This window comes from Triturus cristatus, chromosome 9, assembly GCF_964204655.1.
Source record: "Triturus cristatus chromosome 9, aTriCri1.1, whole genome shotgun sequence".
Lineage (NCBI taxonomy): Eukaryota > Metazoa > Chordata > Amphibia > Caudata > Salamandridae > Triturus > Triturus cristatus.
Window position 1 is genome coordinate 693663414 of NC_140592.1, and position 21362 is coordinate 693684775.

At 48.2% G+C, this 21362-nt stretch overlaps 1 protein-coding gene across 1 annotated transcript in view; it reads right to left on the reverse strand.

The window, feature by feature from the left end:
* The window catches only part of LOC146798514 (NF-kappa-B inhibitor epsilon-like), a 105696-nt gene that overhangs the window by 43516 nt on the left and 40818 nt on the right, over positions 1-21362 (reverse strand). The window contains exon 3 of the mRNA XM_085625807.1: positions 5044-5290. Coding sequence (XP_085481933.1) covers positions 5044-5290 — 247 coding nt within the window. The remainder of the gene's footprint in view (positions 1-5043; positions 5291-21362) is intronic.

The window sequence follows — 21362 nt, forward strand, 5'->3', positions numbered from 1 at the left end:
GAGGATAGATTCAGCGAGGCCACTTTCATGGACCATTTCATTTTAAACCGGGTCAGGTCCGCACTCAGAGCTACTATTGCTGAATTTCCCCTTGAGCCAGCGGGCTTCGGCCCATTGACCACTTTGATCACCACCCCTAGAGGCGAACAGTTGGTCTCTAAACTGTACTGAGCGTGTATGGCTATAGTTCCCAGCAAAGATGCTAAGATTCCGGAGGCGTGGGAGCGGGATTTGGGACATCCAATATCTGACCCGCATTGGGAATTTTGTTGCGCACAAATCTTAGAGATCTCCTTAAACAGTCGACATAGGTTACTGCATTTTAAATTCCTATGTAGTTTACATGTCTCCAGAAAGAGTACACAACATTGACCCAGACAAACCACACTCCTGCCGCAAATGGGGGGCTTTGCATGCTGATTTTGCTCATCTTTTCTGGAACTGTGTTAAGAATGGGGCTTGCTGGCGTTCAGTTTGCAATGAACTGACTGAGATGATAGACATTGAGGTAACACCTACCCCTGACTCCGCTCTCCTGGAATGTGTGTTGGATTTCCCCAAGAGTGTTCATAAATTCGCCGCCATGGCTTTTTTGCTTGCAAAAAGAGAGATAGCTATTAAATGAGGCTGTAAAACTCTGCCTACATTAAAAGCATGGATCCAGAGTTTGGCCTATTGTAATACAAATAGTGACCTATATGCAGAAACCCAACCGCTGGCATCTCGCCCAAAAGATATATAGGGGCCTTTTAAGGCCTATTTGGCCAAATTGATCACCTCGCCGGCCTCGCAACAGTTAGATGGTATTGTCCCCACCACGGTGGGGTAGTGTGCACCATGGAGGGTGAAGTAATTTGATGTATTTACTGTTACTTACATTACATTGTATTGGAGGGTGGTGAACTTTCCTAACCTTAAGTGAGTACAGGAGGGGAAGACCCGAAGCTTGCAGAATTACAACATAAGGTACCTCATTGTCGGAGACAAACCGGATGGTAGGTGAACAAGGATTAAAATTTATGTATTTTACTGTTCTTTGTAGTGCACTAAAGAAGGCATATGTATGTTTATGTATGCAGTGAGCAACGCATATGGAATGTACTGTATTATGGAAATGGAAAAATAAAGTTTAAAAAAAAAAAAAGGTTGCTGTTCGGCCCCTGGCGCCTTTTGACCTTCTTGGTCGCCCTACGAATAACTCGGCAAGGTTATGGCGTACTATTAATGGCATTGGCGGGAAGGCCACAAAAGTGGCAGCTTCAAACATCTTGAAGTCGGAGTGGAGCTCTTTTCTGCATAGTCATTTTTGTGCCCAATCAGCAGTCCCCAATGATCAGCGACGAGGAAATATGGTGGGCGCATCTAGAAAGGAAGTACTCTTGTCCCTTGGGCTGGCCAACAACAACATTACAGTCGCTCCTCTTACCGATCCAGATCCCGCTCAACCAACAAACAGGACAACATCAAGACTCAGCCATCTAATCAGCACTGAAACACTAACAATCCAGGAGGAGGACATAGTAAAACTGATTAAAAAGGGCAGGCAAGACGGTGCCCCCGGCCCAGGAGGCATTCCCCCGGCTTTGTACAAAGAGGATCCAGTTTTTTGGGCATCAAAGCTAGCTCCCTTGTTCTCTTTCATTTTACAAAAGAACATTATTCCACCCCTTTGGAATGGATCGATCCTGGTGCCAATCTTTACAGGAGGAAATAAGCAAGCCCCTGAAAACTACAGACTGGTCGCACTCATTGACAATGAAGCAAAGTATTTCGCTGGGATATTGTTGAATTCACTACGGGCTTGGGCGGAGGAAAACCAAGTAATTCCGCCAAACCAAACTGGCTTTATGAAAGATACAGGAACATCAGTCAACCTCATGTCACTGTCCTGTCTGATAGATCAGGCAGAATCAAGCAAAGGATCTCTTTACATGGGATTTATTGATTATAAAGCCACATTCGACAATGTCAACAGGGCAAAGCTCTGGCAGAAACTCTACAGTCTGGGCATACCAAACGACCTATTAAGAGCCATACAGATGCTGCACCATGACACCTGGGTCAGGATTAAAATTGGGGACGGATCAAGACTATCACGTCGAACAACAACATCTAGAGGCCTAAAACAAGGATGTGTCTTGGCCCTCTTTTTCTATCAGACCTTCCGGAGGCACTAAATAAAATAAATTCCCATGCTCCCAAACTTGCCAGTTTTCGGTTGTCAAGCCTCTTATATGCAGACGACCTGGTCCTTTTAAGCAACACAAAAATAGGTCTGCAAAGATTAATGGATGCAACTGCTGAGTATTCTATACGGAACGAGCTTCAGATAAATAACAAAAAAACAAAAATCTTGGCGGTGCGTCCTGGTAAGCCCCGGAAGATGGCTTGGTTTTTAAATATGGAGAGAATTGAAGAAGCATCTTGTCAAAAATATTTAGGTGTCTTTTTTAACAACAACCTAAAAGTTTAAGGCCATAATTTTCAAGCCTTTTTCTCCTTCTTAGGGTCCTGTCTAGGAAATGATTGTTTTAAAATTGCTGTGCCTTGTACACAAAGTTGTTTATTCTAAAAACTGGTTTAAGTGATACCATCCTTCATGGTTATTGGTACCCAGCGATGACTCCCTGTTAGTGGTTCCATGGCTCAACGGTCCGAGGCAGAGCTTTCTATATCGCTGCAGCTCAAAAACGGAAAAAATTACCTAAATATCCATGAAGAAAATTAATTTGTTCCAATTTAGGAATGGCTTATAGATGTGGCTATTAACTCAGTCTTTCTAATGATGGACCATTGGTAGCTTGTGGAGCTATCTTACTGTTTGAGTCAAGTAGGTTTTTGAGTGTCAGCATACATCCCCTTTGGGTGACAGTCTGCACTTTATACATACCATAATCTACAAACAAAAGTACATGAGGATGTTCTCTTTTCTCTCTGCTGTGGTCACTCTCCAGCCAAAGGGATCCATCCCTACCCCTAGTGCAGGCCTGTGCCCACATGCTGCCAGAGGAGCTCAAAACGTGCAGCTGTAGAAGTGGTTGAAAACAACCACATTATTAGAACCCGGACTGTCTGCATACATGTGAATAATAGTACCCAGTGTTAGTGGGAAGGGTACTCCAAGTGCCTAAAGTCTCATGCTACAAGCAAGGGGCACCATTGGCTCCCTTTCACTGGCAGCTTGAACACAAAGATTACCAGTAAATGTTGCACAAGTATGTTGTCTGTATGGCACAAACTGCAAATTATGCATAGCAGAATTTTCGAGGTGAAGCAAAATCCCATCACAGCCTCTTTCTCTGTTCTCCCCCAATCCATCTCCTCACTAGAGCATGAAATGCTGACATCCCACTTATGTGCTTGATTCTCTGTTCAGTCAAATCACACTATGAATGCTGGTAGAGGATAATATAAGATGACTTCACTGGGCATAATATTGTGAGGGACATTAATCTGTGTTAAGCCATTTTAGGGACATGGGGGGGAAGCGCACTCCTATTTGATCCAATGAACAAGGTGTTCAAATTTTATAATAAGGTGCTACAGTGTTGTGCTTGCTGTCTGGTCAAGCGTCTAGGAATAAAGAAAGGAAATACTAGCCAGTGGGGTACTATACACTGTGCACTGTGCTGGAGGTTGCTAAAGAACCCAATTATTATGTGCTTAAAATGTTTTTAGAAAAAGTAATGAACTGATTGAACCAATAAAGTGTTTATAAGAACGTCTTCATTTTTTATCCAATTGTATATACACATAAAGTATGTTCAAACCAACTTAGAGAAACAAAATTGTATCGCCAGTGTACAACATATGGCTAAATAAACAAGTCAAACGCTAAGTTTCGATCACTGCAGCAACTTGTCCCGTATTATCGCTCAGCCTGAACACTTCTAAGATCGACCTCTATCACTGCTACGAGCTACTTACGAGCATACTTCTACCAAGTTACCTTGGTTCACTCTTCCATACGCCCTCAGGGCTTGTGTCGTATTTCCTAGTCCATCTTTGGGAAACTACTGTTTCCCTCATTTGAGGTTTCCCCTGAAGAAGGGACGTGCCAGTCCCGAAATGCATCGGGCTTTCTTTAAAAATGTTTATGTACATCATCTACATGTCACCGTTATGATGTAGCGTTTATTTGACATGTTTATTTAGCTATAAGTTGTACACTGGCGATACAATTTTGTTTCTCTAAGTTGGTTTGAACATACCTTATGTGTATATACAATTGGATAAAAAATGAAGACATTCTTATAAACACTTTATTGGTTCAATCAAGCCATTTTAGGAGCATATGGTGTGAGGACAAGTACTTTTGTGGCTGAGTTCACACTGTGAGTGAGAGTATCTTATACCATAGTCGAGTGTGTGAGCATCTATTTTTAAGACTGTTCCAACTTTTGGGTAGGCGGGATCAAGCCTGTTCTGCCGCCTTGACCTTTGCGAAAGAGGATCTACGTAAATTTGGCCTTGCATTACCGCTCTGATGGCTAGGTCATCTCCTGAGATATAGCTGCTCATAAACGATCTGTGGAATTTAAAGTGTGTGATTAGGATGCACTGTAAATCTCATTTCATTTGTAAACTGTAGATCAGTAATACTTTGTGTTTTTTTAAATTAAATAGTTATATCTTTGATAAATACCTTTTGAATTCTGCCTAGATACTTCATATTTCCCGAATGAGGGAAAGTTTTTCTCAGAGTTCAGATGCACATCGAAGTGTTTCAGAGCAGTTGTTCAAGGTAGTGCTACTTAGATATCAGAGGGTGTGGCATGTAATTCCACTGTGGCTGCCTAAGCTAGGCACATAAAGCATATAGTATCAAATACACTCTTTAAAATGTAAACTGTAATGGTAAAAACAGGATCACTCATTATGTGGCCATGCAGCCCAAAAGGCAGAAACCTATCTCAAACTGAAAAGGATGGCAAGCAACTTAACCCATCCTCTAGCTAAAAGCCAACCCTTACTATTAATTCTAAAACATCTTTGTGCAATGCCCTCTGTGTAATGCCTGGCAATAGGAGTGCGTTCCTATACCTTTCCAGTTCCAGAGACCCAGTGCAAGTAGAGTCGGAGGCACAGAGCTGGCCGATGGAAAGACGGAGGTCTCAGGCAGGGTGGGCGCCAGTGTTAATGCTTGTAAGCAGTCCAGGAAGCCATGCTGGCAGGCCAAGTGAAACGGAGTGTTGCCATGCCGGTCCTGCTGCGCCGTGTCGGCTCCCTTCAATACTAGCGCCCGGACAACAGTCACTTGGTGTAGATACACGGCAAGGTGCAATGGGGTCTGTAGGGGAGAAAGGGAGATATTCAAGTCAAATCGTAATTTATGTATGACAGAACTAGTCTCACTAAGGCTGTCTGAAAATGATGGATTTACACCGGCACACAAAAACATGGACCATATGGTTCAGATTAATCTTATTGGAGGTTATTGGATGCGGGTGGGGATGTACCACTGTCTTAAGTACATCCCAACACAGTTTGCAATTGTATGAAGTAATGTTAACTGCACAGAGGACCACATGGCAGAAATATTCATAGAGATATTGGTTCCAGCTTTGTGAGACTGCCAATGTGATGCACTGCCAGAGATTAAGGCTGGAGACTTGCCTTCAGCTAAGCCATGTAAGGTACTTTTACTCACTGCATCGGTCATCATCTATCTGTACAGGAACTGGCATCATTTCCTGCCTTCCCCCAACTTCACAGCATCCCATAGCCCTGGCATTCCCATTTAAGGGTGGACACAGACAAGCTTAACAGCTGTTTGGGCATGTTAGGGCCAGTAAGGGCCATTGGCAAGACCCCTGTTTCACCAAAACTTAAGAGTTAAGATAAAAACATGTGAAACGTTTTTGAAAAATAAAAATTATTGTTGTCAGTGTATAAGTTATTGTTTTAATTCGTCGTTTATAAATTAACTGATTGTTATATTATTTGCAGATTTTTTTTTTTTTTTTTTTTGAAACCGTTTATTGCAGTTCGTAAAAGTTACAAGTATGGGCCTACAACCATCCGGCCGGCCGCTAGAATGACAAAAAGCATATTGCACACATACAGTAAAAGTCTCTAGGCAGTGTAGAGCAGTGAAAACAGGAGTAATCAATGGTGCAGGCCACACAGCTCCAAGCCCACAGTACGGTTCCCTTTTCTTGAAACAAAACAACACCAAAAAACCACACCCGCAAGGCAACCCGCGATCCAAAATAACAGCACGTGCTCCATAAGTGGGGGATCCAAACCAGCAGCAGAACTCTGGAGAGGGGAATGGGAATAGATCAGGGACTGGGGGACCGCGCGCCCGCGGCTGAGGGAGGGGGGCCGTCTAGGGAGACGGAGCAGGCGAGGCAGCCGGTAGCAGTGGTGGCTCACAAATACCCCCGCGGTAGGCGTTCCAGGGGCCCCAGATTTTCACCCACGCCCCAGGCTTACCTCTCGCCACATACACCACCTTTTCACGAAACATACACCAATCCATATGCTCTTTCCAGTCCGACACCGCCGGGGGCCTCTGGGATCCCCACAATTGAGCAATGTCGCGCTTGGCTATCATGTATCCCAGAGTCACCCACCGCGTCTGCGGGACCGAATAGTCATTCGGTTCCCATACATTCAGCAAGCATCTCCTCGCTTCAGGCAGCAGCGCCACACGCGTCACCACACGCAGGACCTCATGCACACCACGCCAGAATCGCTCCACCTTCGGGCACTCCCACAGTATATGCATGAAAGTCGCCAACGCACCACAGCCACGCTTACACATTCCGTCACCAGCAAAGCCCATACGCAGAAGCCTTGGCCCCGTCACGTAAACCCGGTGAAGGATCTTGAGCTGGACGAAACGAAGGCGAGCCGGGATGGCCACCTCTTTCGGAGAGGCCACCGCGGAAATCCAATCCTCATCGTCCAGCTCCAGCCCGTCGGCAACCCAAGCCTCGCGGAGACTAGTCAGCAGGCACGATCTATCGTTGATCAGTTTTTTGTATATGAGGGAGATCGTGCTGTCCGGGACATGGCCATCTAGGACTCTGTCCTCCAGGGGGGAAGACTCCGGAATGGATGCGACATCCGGGAAGACGGAGCCCAGCGCATGGCGAACCTGTAGGTACCGAAAGTACTCACTGCCCTGCAGCTGGAACTCCGCCTGCAGCGTCTCAAAAGTTTTGAATCCCCCCCTCGTCCAGAGATCTCCCACCGTGCTGATTCCGATCGTGTCCCACTTCTCGAAGCCCTTCGACGTCCACAGGGAACCCAACCTCTCAGACGCATACAGCGGTGACGCCCGGGTCAAACGGTCCTTCCACCCCATAGCTGCATTAGCCGCGTGCCAGACACGCAACATGACACGCGTCGGTCCCGTCAAACGGGAGTCGGGCGCGCCAGCGTAGAGCGCTCGATTGTAATCGCCACCGGGCAGGAGCATCTTATCCATCTCGAATGCCGGGTTCAAGGCGGGCCCGTAAAGGCCATGATTAATTGCAGCTAGTTGGGAGGCCCAGTAATACCGTTTAATGTCAGGGAGGGCGACCCCCCCCATCGTACCACGGGAGCGTCAATTTAGCCAGAGCAATGCGCGGCCTCCCGTCCCAGAACAGGCGCCGCTGGAGGCCCTCCACCTCACGGAAATAGCGTGCCGGGACCAAGTCCATAGTATTCTGGAGGGCGTAGAGGAAGCGTGGCAGGGACATCATTTTAAACAAGGCCGCTCGGCCGAGCGGCGAGAGCGGCAGACGCCGCCAGCGCACCACGTCCTCCCTCAAACGCCGGAGGGGGGGTAACAAATTCCGCTCGTAGCGGGCCTCCGGGTCAAGAGTGATATAGATACCCAGGTACCGAAAACCTTGGGAGGCAATCTGGATCGGACAGTCCCGTGGTAGGGCCGGAGCCTCCCCGGAAAGCACATAGACACAGGATTTCGCCCAGTTGATGACCAGGCCTGAGTTGCGACCGAATGAACGCAAAACATCAACCAGGACGATCAGTGATTTACGCGGGGAGGCGAGATACAGAAGGATGTCGTCAGCATAGAGGGACACACGGTCCTCATGCTCGGGGGTCCAGCGGAGACCACGGATAGAAGGGTGCCACCGCAGCCACTCCGCCAGGGGCTCCAGGGCCAGGGCAAACAGGAGAGGCGACAGGGGGCAGCCCTGTCGCGTACCCCTCCCCAGCGCGAATGGGGCCGAGACTCGCCCATTCACTACCACCTGCGCCAATGGGCCCGAATATAGCAATTTGACCCAGCTAATGAAACCCGGGCCAAACCCGAATTTTGCCAGCATCGCCCAGATGTATGGCCATTCAAGCGTATCAAACGCCATGGTGGCGTCCAAGGACGCCAAGATGGCCGGCTCCCGCACAAATGGGACACGCGCGAGCACCCCGTGCAAGCGCCGCAGATTGAGCGCCGTGTTGCGGTGCGGTATAAAGCCAGATTGGTCTTGGTGGACCAAATCGCCCACCACGCCAACCAACCTGTTGGCCAACACCTTGGCGAGGATTTTGGGCTCCGCGTTCAAAAGCGAAATCGGCCTATAGGATGTGACCCGTTCACGGGGCCTCCCCTCCTTGTGGATCACCACAATTGTGGCTAGACGCTGGTCCGGCGGGAGGGAACCCCGCGAGTGGGCCGCCAGGAACATCGCGCGCAGGTGGGGCGCCAACACATCCGGGCGTAGCTTGTAGAGCTCGATGGGAATACCATTGGGGCCCATGGCCTTGCCGGATGCAACCGAGCGAATAGCCAAGGCAATTTCGTCCGAGGTGGGAGGGGCGTCCAGCGAATCCCTGTCCTCCACCGTTAGGGAGGGCAGTGCGATGTCCCGAAGCAGGGCATGGGAGTCTGCCTCCGAGCAGGGGGAAACCGGGGAGTAGACTTCGCGGAAATAATCCGCGAAGCAGGAGACAATGGCTTCCGGCTCAGTGACACACGCACCATCAACACTCTCAATCAAAGGCACCACACGGCTCGCTCTCTCCCTCTTATCCAACCACGCAATCAATTTGCCAGCCTTATCACCCACATCATACAATCGCCCCTGCTGCTCTCTACTGAGGCCCCTGGCCGCCTCCGTGACGAGGGCCCGATAGGCCGCCTGCTTTAGGTGTAGAACATGCAACTTGTCGTCTGTTACCCCGCTTCCCAGGTCACCCTCCAGGTCTGCAATCTCGGCCTCTACCCGGGTCACCTCCTCCCGCTCGCGCCGCCGGGCATGGGAGATAAAGGAGAGGGCCTCCCCTCTAAGGACTACCTTGAAAGCCTCCCACAGGGAGATGGCCGAAGAGACCGACCCCACATTCTCATCGAAATATCGCTGTAGGGATTTGATCAAATCAGCACGAATGGTGGGGTCGCGCAAATACCATGCATTGATTGGGGCCACCCTGCCATCCCCCCTCGGGAAGACATCGAGATGCAACAACAATGGGGAGTGGTCTGAGATACCCCGCGCTAGATGGCGCACCTCCCCCACCCTCCCTGCGTAGGCCGCCGGGACAAGGATGTAATCAAGCCGCGAGAGGCTACCATGGGCACCCGAGTGGAAGGTGTACTGTCGCAATGCAGGATGCTTTAATCGCCAGCAATCCACCAGGCCCAGCGTGTCCAGAAGGCCGGGCAGCCACGCCTGTGCCCGGGGGAGGTCCCTAGGGGGATGGCGATCCATAGACCCAGAGGCTACCGCATTAAAATCCCCTCCAACCACCAGCAGGCCACTCGGAAGGTCCAGAAGGAGGCGCCCCAGGTCCGCAAATGTGGTGGCTTGTAACCCAGGCGGGACGTACACTGATATAAAGATAAACACTCTACCCTCCATTCTTCCCACCAGAACAGTGAAACGTCCCCTCTCATCATGGCGCACCTCATCAATCTCCAACGGGAGCGAGTTCTTGATCATAATACCCACCCCCCGCGAGCCCGAGGTGAAGCCAGAATGGGCCGCCAAACGATATCCCCGCCGGTTCATTGCATGAAAGGAGTTACCTATAAGGTGCGTCTCCTGCAGGAAGACAACATCTGGTGAAATACGTTTTAAGTACTGCAGGACCACACCACGCTTAATCCTATCCCCCAGGCCGTTAACATTCCATGACAACACAGCCAAATCCCTACCCCCCATCATACGTCGAAACAATCGGTCGTCCCCCATCGAGCATCCTAAAAACAACAACATAGTAGCGGGTTTGCCCTGCGGTGCTAACAAACAACACACCCCCCCCACCCCCCGGTCCCAACAAAACTCCCCCCTCCCTGCACCCCTGCATGAGCCCAGACAGCCCCCCAAAGTGCAGTGTGCCTGTCGCCCCATAGCTAAAATACTAACTAGTCCCCCAGAGGAGGAGGGAAGCCCCCAACAGACCCCGCACGACCTCCATAGGAGGGGAAAATACGCAATCAATAAATGGTGAAGGAACAACGTCCAGAGCACGGCCTATGCAGTCACCCCTCAATTCTGCTCCGGCGGGCCCTCCTCGCCAGCCGCGTCCCCCCCGCCCCCCCGGCCCCGATCTCCAGGCAGAGTGTCCAGCCAGTCCCCAGCCGCCTCGGGCCGGTCGAAGAAGTGCGTGCGACCATCCACCTCTACCCTCAGCTTAGCTGGAAAGAGCATTGAGTACTTGAGGTTCAGGTCCCTAAGGCGACGTTTAACACCAAGAAAGCTCTGCCACTGCTTCTGGACCGCCGGGGTAAAGTCTGGGTAGAAATGTACCTCCATGTTGTCAAGCTTGACCGGTCCCTGTTGTCTGGAGGTCTGGAGGATAGCATCTCTGTCCCGGAAATTAAAAATCCGGGCAATGAGAGGCCGCGGCGGGGCACCAGTCTTAGGTCTGCCCCCGGGGACCCGGTGAGCACGCTCCACCGCAAATAGCTTACTCAGCCCCCGGGGCTGGAGATGGGTCAGGATCAACTCTTCCACGAAGAGATCCGCCGCCTCCGCCTCTCGTCCCTCCGGCACCCCCACAATACGGACATTATTCCTCCGGGCCCGACCCTCGGAGTCCTCCAGTCGCCGGTCCATCAGGGCGCTCGCCTGGCCAAGCCGGCGCACCTCCTTCTGGAGGGCCACCACGTCTGTCGTGAGGCTCGTTGTGGTGTGGGCCAGGGAGTCGACTCGGTCGTTTGTTTTGGACAAGTCTGCCCTCACAAGGCTCACATCCACCAGGACCGAGTCTATTTTTTGCGCTAAGGTGTCGAAACGCTGGTCCACCGAGGCCTTCATCTCTGCGATGGCGCCCATGACGTCCCGGAGGGTCAGATCCACCGGATGAGCGGATGCCTCCGTCGGGCCCACCGGGGATGTACGCGATGTCTCCGGAGAACCCTTCTGGAGCGTGTAGCGGTCCATACTGTTGGCCTGGTGCGCCGTGCCACGGCGGGTCGTCTTCACCTTCGCCCGGTCGCCATCTTGTTTGGTGGACATGCTGGCTCCTCCACCGTCGTGCCAAGCACCCCAAACGGGCCGCTATACCAAGTCACGGGTGCCAGGGGGGGGGCAGGGGCGACCACCGAACCGCGGGTCAACCCACCGCCGGCGGGTCAGCCGGGCTCCTGGACAAGGCCACACCACCACACCCCGCTCCGCAGTCCTACCCCGCTTGAGAGCTAGGAGGGCGCAAAAGCGAAAGCGAAAGTGTGGGGTACGCCAGTCGCCCAGCCCCGTTCGCCGCTGTTATTCACTTTGTCCCCGGATCGCCCCACTACTCCAATCCGGGGGGCCGGCGAGGAGAAGGCCACAACCCTCGATCGATGCTCCCACCGGCGTCCGGGGTCCGATTCGAGCCCAAAAAACGGGTGGCGCCTCAGCTCCGGTTCCCCAACACAGTCCCCTTAACAAGGACAGGATATCGCCAGGATTAATTCAGGAGGTCGCGGAGGTCCTCGGGAGCCTCGCACCTACGCGGCCATCTTGGTTGCGCGCTAGGCTCCTCCCTTTATTTGCTGATTTTTAATTGGTTAGTCCATTTATTTTATTACATTATGTTAATTCATTTTTTACTCAATTGTAATTTTGATTGTTTGATCTCTGTCTGCGCCCCGTTCTTGCTGACGTACCTGACTTTCCTATGCCTGCTGCCTGCTGTGGTCCCCTTTTGGCGTCGCAGCAACTGCTCGGGTGGGACGTGGTTCCAGGGCTCTGAAGGTCGCTTTTAATCTGCTGCCACCGGCGCTGACACCCTGGGAGAGGACTGAACCTCCCAGAGTGCACCCTGATAGACCCAGCTGACGCGAGTGAGGGGAAGGCGTGACCACCGCGCTTAAAGCGCTGCCTCTCCCACCGTGGCGCGGGACGCAGCCCGGACGAAGCCCGGACCAAGGGCGGGCCCGTCAGATGCCGAAGGAGGCTGGGCTGGGCCACCCCCTTTCGCTGTGTAAAGACTCTCTGAGCCCTGGACTCTGATCAAACTTTGAGGTTATTTTTGTTTTTATGTTATATTTTTTCCCACCTACCTGCCGGGGGTTGAGGGTGGTGTTATATATTGAGACACTGGCCATGGCCACTAAACGTAAGGTCACAGGTTTGAGGGTGGGGGGTGTAGCGGGAACGCTGGATCCGTTTTTATCATGGGCGGAATCAGTTTTAACGCACAAAATACAGATCACAGAAAAAAGGCTTTCTTTGGGGACATATGCAGGGCAAAAAAGATCATCCCTGGGGGCTATAACTTCGCCCAAATCTCCCTTGGGTGCCCCGCAAGCCATGGACTGCCCAAGTTTGGATGCACTAGTTGTCAGTTCGGCTGGGGTGCCAGGTGATGGCCTAACCTTTGAACCAGGGGCTTTGGAGGCAGACCACCTAGGTATCTCGGAACTCACCCAAAGTCCAAGGTCGAGTTTACCTAGGGATCCGGTGGTGACCGCTTCTGAGGAGAAATTAGACTTGCCCGCATCCCCTGTCTTAGCCCAAGCTCACACTCCAACCATGTCCTGTGTAGCCCAAGGTAACCCCGCCACCAGACCCAAAAGAACCGTCAGGGAAAGGGAAAGTGTGGCATGCTCCTCTAAATCTAGGCTGGGAGTTAATGGTGAGGGAGGGAACGGGGAACCGCCTGCAAAACGTACAAGGGGAGGTGTAGCAATGAGGAACAAGGCCAAAGCTAAGCTCAAACACCAAGCTTTAGGGACGTGCGAGAATCACTCCCCAAAACCCAAAGGTGGCACATCTTTTATTCTAAACTCTGACCCCCCCCTATGGTGGACCACGGAGGCGACCCCGATCACTGGAAACGCTTGGAGACTTTAATATCTGTCCTCCTAGCACCTTTCTTAAGCAAACTAGGGGCGATTGAAGAAGAATTGTCTTATCTTCTAAAATCAAGCAATGCCCCAGACAATCCGGAGGCATGTGTGTGTCACTGTGCAACGCGGGGGGGGGGGAGTCAAAGCTCCCGCTGTGTTGTCGCTGCCAGAGGCCATTGGCCTTGTGGGGGATCATAACAGGGATGTGGCCCATGGGGTAGGAAAAAAGCTTACTGGTAATGCGTGCCCTGTCATGTCTCGATCACTATTCTTGCCATCTGGTTCGGGGGGGGAACTCCGCACATCTGACCCCGGGAGGCAAAGGGGCAGGTGGCTTGGCGAATTTCTCTCGCCCAGATGAACAGATCCTTTCCCCTTTCTCCCCTGAGACCATTTTCTGTTGATCAGGCCAAGTCCACCACGAAACCTAGTAATCACCATAGAGATGCTCCCATTGTGTTGAATGTTGTGACCACAAAGCCCTCTGGGGATGTCTTAGATCTGCCCCCGGCCGCATGTCCTTATGTCTTGGTTCTGGCTGGTGTTCCCCCGCTTAGACCAGACCAAACTGAATCTTGGACCCAACTGCGTAATAAAACCGTAGATTGATTATCCAGACAATAACATCATTATGGTGCGTAGAATCGGGTGGGTGGGACAGTCTCTAAAGAATATCGGGGGGATTGTGTGGGTGTTAACTTCCGAAATCCCTCGATTGTCCAGATGATTTTAAGGGCGTAGGATCTGTGCCCTATGTCTGCCACCTCCATCTGGGCACTGCCATCTGGATATTTTTACAAGCCCTTATCGAGTACATTGATAGAGATAGGTCCCTCCATCTCTGTTTCAAATAGGTTCCAGGCACTCTCTGGACTAGACACCCAAGACTGACTACCCCTTAGTAACACAGCATCAGCGGTTCTAGACAATCTGGTTGAAACGATGCATGATGAAACACATGCCCCCTCGATCAGTCCACCGATTTCAATTACATCTCCCCCTTTGAACGGCCAGACCCCTCCTCCTGGTATAGCAAACACTAGCTCTACCCTGACATTAACTGATGGAGGCAGTATTAAAGTTTTATCGTGGAATATTGCTTGTCTAAGGGCTAAAAGGGGTGACGCCAGTTGGGAACTCTTCCTTGCTATTTACCATATTATAGCACTTCAGGAAACATGGGAGGCTAATGAAACCTATTACCTGGATGGGTTTATATCTTTTTGTAAATGCGCTATACCATCCAGTATGGGGAGAGCAAGGGGGGGGGGGGGTTACTGTTGCTGATTAACCTTAAATTGTTATACAAAGCAAAGTTGATAGATTCATGTTCCCCTAATATTTTGGCAGTAGAACTGATAGGGAAGAATCTGCCAACTCTTCTAGTGGTACATTTCTATAACTCGTTCACTAGAAGTGATGAGCTAGAACACCTAAAAGCCCTTACTGCCTTTCTGGACAATTATGCTGACAGCTCTGAAACTCGTTATAATATTTTAGTCCTGGGTGATTTTAATATTCATGTTTGCCCTACCAATTGTTTATTAAGACTGGAAGAGGAGTACGGCCCCCAGAGGTTAACTCATTTTGAACATACTCCCTCTGGGACCTTTTTAGAAAGTTTTTTATCAACCCATAATTTGATCTGCCCTGCACAGTCGGATAGGATACCTCATGTACCTACATATGTTGGTCTAGGACGGCAAAGCATAATTGATTATATTTTAGTCTCCTCTTCATTGCTGTCGTCACTAGGCACATTAAGTGCAACAAATAATTGTTTTAGCGATCACAACCCGTTGACACTGGTCCTTAATATTTGCGTTGTTAACTCCTTCAGTGCCCATGACGAGATGGTCTCGTCATGGAGCGCGGTTGCACTGTGCCCATGACGAGACTATCTCGTCATGAACCCCGCCCGCTAATGAAAGGCCCGGCACAGGGCGGGGAAAGGGCGGGGCACTGAAGGGGTTAATAAAGGAAGGTCTATGGTTCAACTTACCAATGCTAATATCGCACCCATAGAACAAGCGCGTAGAATAAGGTGGGAAATGATCACCCCTGACAGCTTTATTGACAATCTAATTACTGATTGTGCACAGGAGTTTGGGATCTGCTCAGATCAGGACTCACATCCACTATTAGTACTTGGTGCCTTTGCCCGAATCACAAAGCAGGTTGCCTCAAACTTAACTGTATCCCAGAGACTAAGGCCCCTGAAACATAAAAAATGGTTTGATGAAACCTGTATAAGTACCCCTAAGGAACTCATGCAGGAACTTAAGCCAAAACCTAGGGTAGCCTTAGGGGTTAAGAATTCAAGGAGGGCATACAAACTTGCAGTGGAAAGGCAGAAAAGGCAACTAATGGAGATGGCGTGGGAGGAGCTTAGTCAGGCCAGTGTTCTGGCAAAGAGTACTAGGTTGTGGTCCGTTGTAAATAGCCCAATGTTTGATGAATCACCAAACTCTAGTAAAGACTGTTTAGTTCCTGCTGAGAGGTGGGTTCGACACTTTGGGAAAGTGTATAGTGATGTGATTACCGGAACCCCCGTAGGGACAGTAGGTAGTGATCGTGTTTCACATCCCTTAGTTTTTACCATGGATGAAGTCATTAAGGCGATTACATCAACGTCAGGGAAAAAAGCCCCAGGTCCCGACGGAGTACTGGCTGATTTTTATAAAGCAGATTTTAAGCTATGGGCCAAGATTTTAACTCATGTTTTTAACGCAGCCACCCTGTTTGGTTTTACGCTGTCTTGGGCCAAGGCGGTTATTACACCAATCTTCAAGAAGGGAGCCAGAGGCGATCTGGCCTGTTATAGGCCTATTTCGCTTCTCAACTCCGCGGCCAAAATTATGGGGAAAGTTGATCTTGCACACCCAACAGAGTGGCTTGATCAAGCAAGCATAGTTTCTGACCTCCAATATGGTTTCAGGCAAGGGAAAGGTATGCTGGGCCAATGCCTTAATCTCTATTTGGTGATAGGGAAGTATACAGTTGTTAAGCACGGGGATCTCCATCTGGCCTTCATGGACCTAACCTCGGCTTTCGACCTTGTTAACAGATCAAAACTCTGGGCGACCCTCCAAGACATAGGGTTAGACGCTGACCTGATCTCTTTTTTGGCTGCCATCCATAAATATACAACAGCGGCAGTGCGCTTTAACGAAGATGGTAGCCTAACTGATTCTTGGGCAGTTAAAAGAGGAGTCTGGCAGGGGTGCATTTTGGCCCCCTTGCTGTTTACACTCTATATTAATAAGTTAGGGGACGCCCTGATTTCCTGCTGTAAAGATATCCCTAAAGCTGGCACTAAAATGATTCCCACACTACTGTATGCCGACGATGCGGTGTTGGTGGCAAGGACTGCAAGGGGGCTGCAAACACTTTTAAAGTGTTTTATAGATTTTATGGAGTCCCTGGACTTAATCACTAATTTTAAAAAGTCACATGCTATGTCCATAGGTTCAAGGAGGGCAATGAAGGTCAAATTCTATTGCAAGGATCTAGAATTAGTAAAAGTCCCCGCTTTTCCATACTTAGGGGTTCTTTTTGATGACCGGCGTTCATGGTCCACGCAGCATACACACAAAAAGAACGTATTAGCTAGAGCTTCGGGGGCTATCCTATACTTTGCAAAAAGAATCGGATCCAAACTACTCCCGGCGCTTATAAAGATCTATAACGCCAAGTCTCGCCCCATCGCGACTTATGGGAGCGACATCTGGGGATACATAGATGTCAGAGAAATCCAGGGGGCTGAAAATACTTTATTGCGTAGATTGCTGTCGGTCCCGACTTCCATGCCAGTCTTTAATATACATGAGGAGTTAGGAGTTGGTTTTATTTCCGACCAGATTGCGGTTGCCCCTTTATTGTGTTGGCTGAAAATTTGGGCACAACCCATACCAAATCTTAACCAACTGATCATCCAAGATTGCTTCTCCCTAGACAAGGTGTTAGATATCCCATGGATCCAATATATTAAGGTCCAGATGGAAACCCTTGGCTGCCCTGACTTATTTTCGAGCCCTATAGCATTGGGCAAATGAGCCATAAGGGACTTTAAGCAGCAGTTTTTGGACAGACTTATGTCATTAAGGGAGGAGAACGAATTGGAAAAACCCATGGTGAGAAGTTTTGTCACCCTGAGTCTCGGTAGACAGCAGTTTCCATACTTTTGCTTACATTGGAGTGGGAATAGTAAATCTTTTTATACTGTTTATTTTCATGTTTTCTATCAAAAAACAAATAAAAGAAATATGATGCATATATAGGACCAAATGTAGCATTCCTCACATTATATTTTATTAGGACTATCACAATAAAGATATAGAAAGGGTATCAAAATACATGGGGCATATCACAGCTCTGACGATTCAAATGGAGAGTCCATTATCACTAGCAGCTAGCAGATGAATTCAAGTTTTTACAACTCACGCTGAGATATATAGACTGTTCCACTACACTGATTTATTCACGTTGAGCTATGTTCAAACCGGGAAATAGCAAGTCAGAGCATGAAAGCAATTTTACAACATAACTGGACTGTTAATCAGATACCATCAATTAATAGGTGGAGCTTTACATTCTAGATATACCCACAGAGGGCCCCAAATGTCTCCAGGTTTACTTTGTATGGGTTGCAGCGGACGAAAGCAATCAGCTGCGTCCTTGCAGTATTCTATGTCGCGTACCCAGGCTTCTGTCTTAGGCAAGAGAACCTTTAGCCAAGTCATTGCTACCCAACACTCTGCTAATAGTATAGCAGTTAGCCCCCCAAAATGGGGAAATCTGCAACATACCCTCGAGCAGTCGTCCTAAACTGTGGGTTGCGAGTTACTTACTGGTGGGTCAAGAACTGATTTTTGGTGGGTTGCAAAAAGTCCAATCAATAAATAACATGCCTTTAAATTCTGTCTCTATACTCGAAAAGAAGCACTTTTTTTTGTAATTCTGAGGTGTGAGGGAAACAAAGATTCTAATAGGGTCAAAACAAATCAAGACACTTTACTTGATAATGCACAAATTATAAATATTCACTGAAACTGAATTTCTGCACATTGTGCACACAAATTATAAGAGTTATATCACAGTAAAACTGTACGTATGTGCAAATGTAGTGATCATTTCAATGGAAAATGTGCTGTATGTAAATGACAGTGTGCTACCACACAATGTTACATAAAAAAAATTGACGGCGTCATGTCCATTAAAACTAGGTAGGTCGTGAACGTTTGTCATTTAAAAAATGTGTTCCTAGTTCTAAAATGTTTGGGAAGCACTGCTCTAGAGTGCAGTCAATGGGGTCCAACCCTGGTGGAATTCTGTGATGCGTTCAATGGTTACTCTTACCTCACTCCAAAAGGAGGCTATGTGTGGGGAGGGGGTATTACCAGGCCAGATGCATACATCATGCCCCATCCGAGGTGCATTGCCAAAAGCTGGTACTGTATGCATAATAAAGAGACTGAGGTTTGATACATTACGTTTCCAAATTTAAAGTGCAAAAGATTAAGCCATTGATTCACTGAAGTCAATTGGATTTGTGAGCAGCAATATTTCCAGACCTTATCCTCTAAGGGTATGCCTAGATGCAATTCCCAGGGTCAAATTCATCAGAATCAGAACAGAGTTTGTATAGTTTAGAAACCCTTCTCTGCTGCTTTCAGGCAATCTCACATGTGTTAATGGGTTGTATTCTGGTGGCTCTGAAGGGAATGTGTGAATACCACCCGTGCTGCATGCCGGATCCTAAAGCATATAAAAACTAAGTAATGGGTTGAACATTGCATGTGATCTGAACTCGTCTAACATTAAAAACTCACCACTGGTTATTACTAAATGTTCCATTTGGCTAATGTCTCTTTTAGCGAGGGAGGTCCCCATGGAGGGCTCTAGCGAGGCGGAAGCTGTGTGTTATTTGCCTTTGAAGTGAAAGGGGAGTATAGCTTAGCATGACCTGATTTATGAGTAAATGACTACCATGTGTAATGGGTACAGAGGACTCTGGGGATTTCAGATGTGGGCCTTGGCTCTGCAACACTCAAAACAGTTTTAAAGGAATCTAGGGTTGTAGCTGATAATTCTCTATTTTTAAATGTGGCAAATGAGAATCCGTCATAAACCAGAATACAACAATAATGGGCTTGAGCAGCTAGGTGGTACAGTTTAAAATCATGTGCACACACTGGGTGGCCTAGTGAAACTGTTCCATTTGATTCTTGGTTGTTTCTTGGCCCATATTAGTCCATTCAGGAGGGACTGAAGACTACTAAAGAACTCCAATTTCACAGGGATTGGAATATTTATAAACAAACATACAAAAATTAGGAAGGGCAACCTTTTTTATAATCACTATCCTTCTAGCCATAGGCAATGGTAGTTTAATCCATTTTTCCACTTGGGATTGCAGTTTGGGAAGGCAACATGACACTGTAGGAAATCACTCCACAAACAACCAATACTGGGTCAGATATGATGGCTTCAGCAAGACAGATGTCATGTTCCTCTGGTGGGCTATACACATAAATATAATGAACAAGGTTTCTAATATTCCTAGTTTCTGGAACCCCTCACTGATTCCTTGCCAAGCATGGCATACAGAGTTCTGCATACATTGCAAACTAGAAATGAAATCCCTGCTTAAGAAAGCTTTAATCTGCATCCAATAAAACAAGTCTTAGACGACTTGCAGAAAGGATGTGAAATACTGTAAATGCAAAAGCAGTACAAAACCGTGCAATCTAAGGATTCAAAAAATGTCCTTTCCAGTGCAAAACATCAATGAATGTGTGCCTGGATGTCTTTTAGGGGTCACAGTAGGAACCCCTGGCTTGATCTCTGCAACCCCTGTCAGTGCCTCTGGTACCTCTGGCTTCACATAAGCAGCCAAAAAGATTTCAGTGAGCAATATTAGTTTTCCAAAAAGAACACGTGCAGTACAGCTTATCTTTAAATTACTTAATAACGACTTTGGGGTACATGCATCAAACCATTTTGCAATCGCAAATAGTGCGAATCGCAAAATTCGGCCGTTTGCAATCGCAAAATGGCCTTCTGAGATGCATGTACCTTTTTTGCAATTCGCAATTAAGGAAATCGTAATTTTTTGTGATTCCCTTAATTGCGAATGCAGTTCCCTAAATGCGATGCATTATGCAATTGCAAATTGCGTTTTCGCAATTTAGAATCGCAAATTCCCATCAACTTCAAGTTGATGGTAATTTGCAATTCCTTTGAAAAATGCAAATAAATACATTTTTCAAAGTGCATTGAGGTGCACACACATGCCCTTAGGGCATGTGTGTGCACCACCAGTGCATACCTACCTTTTTTAGGGGTTGCATCAGGGTGGCCTTTTGGCCCCCTTCAACCCTTCAAATTGCATTTGCAATTTGCCAGTACATATTTGGTACTCGCAAATTGCACATGCAATCCCATTCATTCCTATGGGCCTCTAGGCCCATAGGAATGAATGGGAAGCCATTCCTTAATTGTGAATCTCAATGTGCGAGTCGCAATTAAGGAATGTGTTTGAATTGCAGTTTTTTTTAGATTCCTACATGCATAGGGAATTGCAATTCCTAAATTACGATTCTTTAAAAATCGTACTTTAGGAATCGCAATTCCTTACTTCGATGCATATGGCCCTTAATGTTTTTTCCACTGCCCCTCAGTTATATGAAGGGATATATTTATGGCTTTCCTTTGCATGCATTTAGGACTGGCTTTGCTTACATGTTTGCCAGCTTTAGGGCAGTGCAGCATGTTGCCACCGACTGACTGGCAAGCTCAAGGGGTGGCCTTCATATGAAAGGCTTATAGAGATAAGAGAAGCCTGTAGTTTTCAGGGTATAATAACAATGGCCTGATAGCTCAGGTGCTCAATGCAATTGAGGGACAGATTTGTGATTTGTCTAGTCCCAGTGACACGAGATAAAGTAGCCGCAAGGGTTAATGTTCCCACTACAAAGCAGAAGTGTAACAGGCAGATTTCTAATCTGTATTTAACGTAGCTAGCTCAGTGGGCTATGAACTGCATCAAAGCACTTCATGCAAACTGCCTGCAAGGCATAGATTTAGAACCTTATTGATTGTTTCCTCAATCTTTCATTAT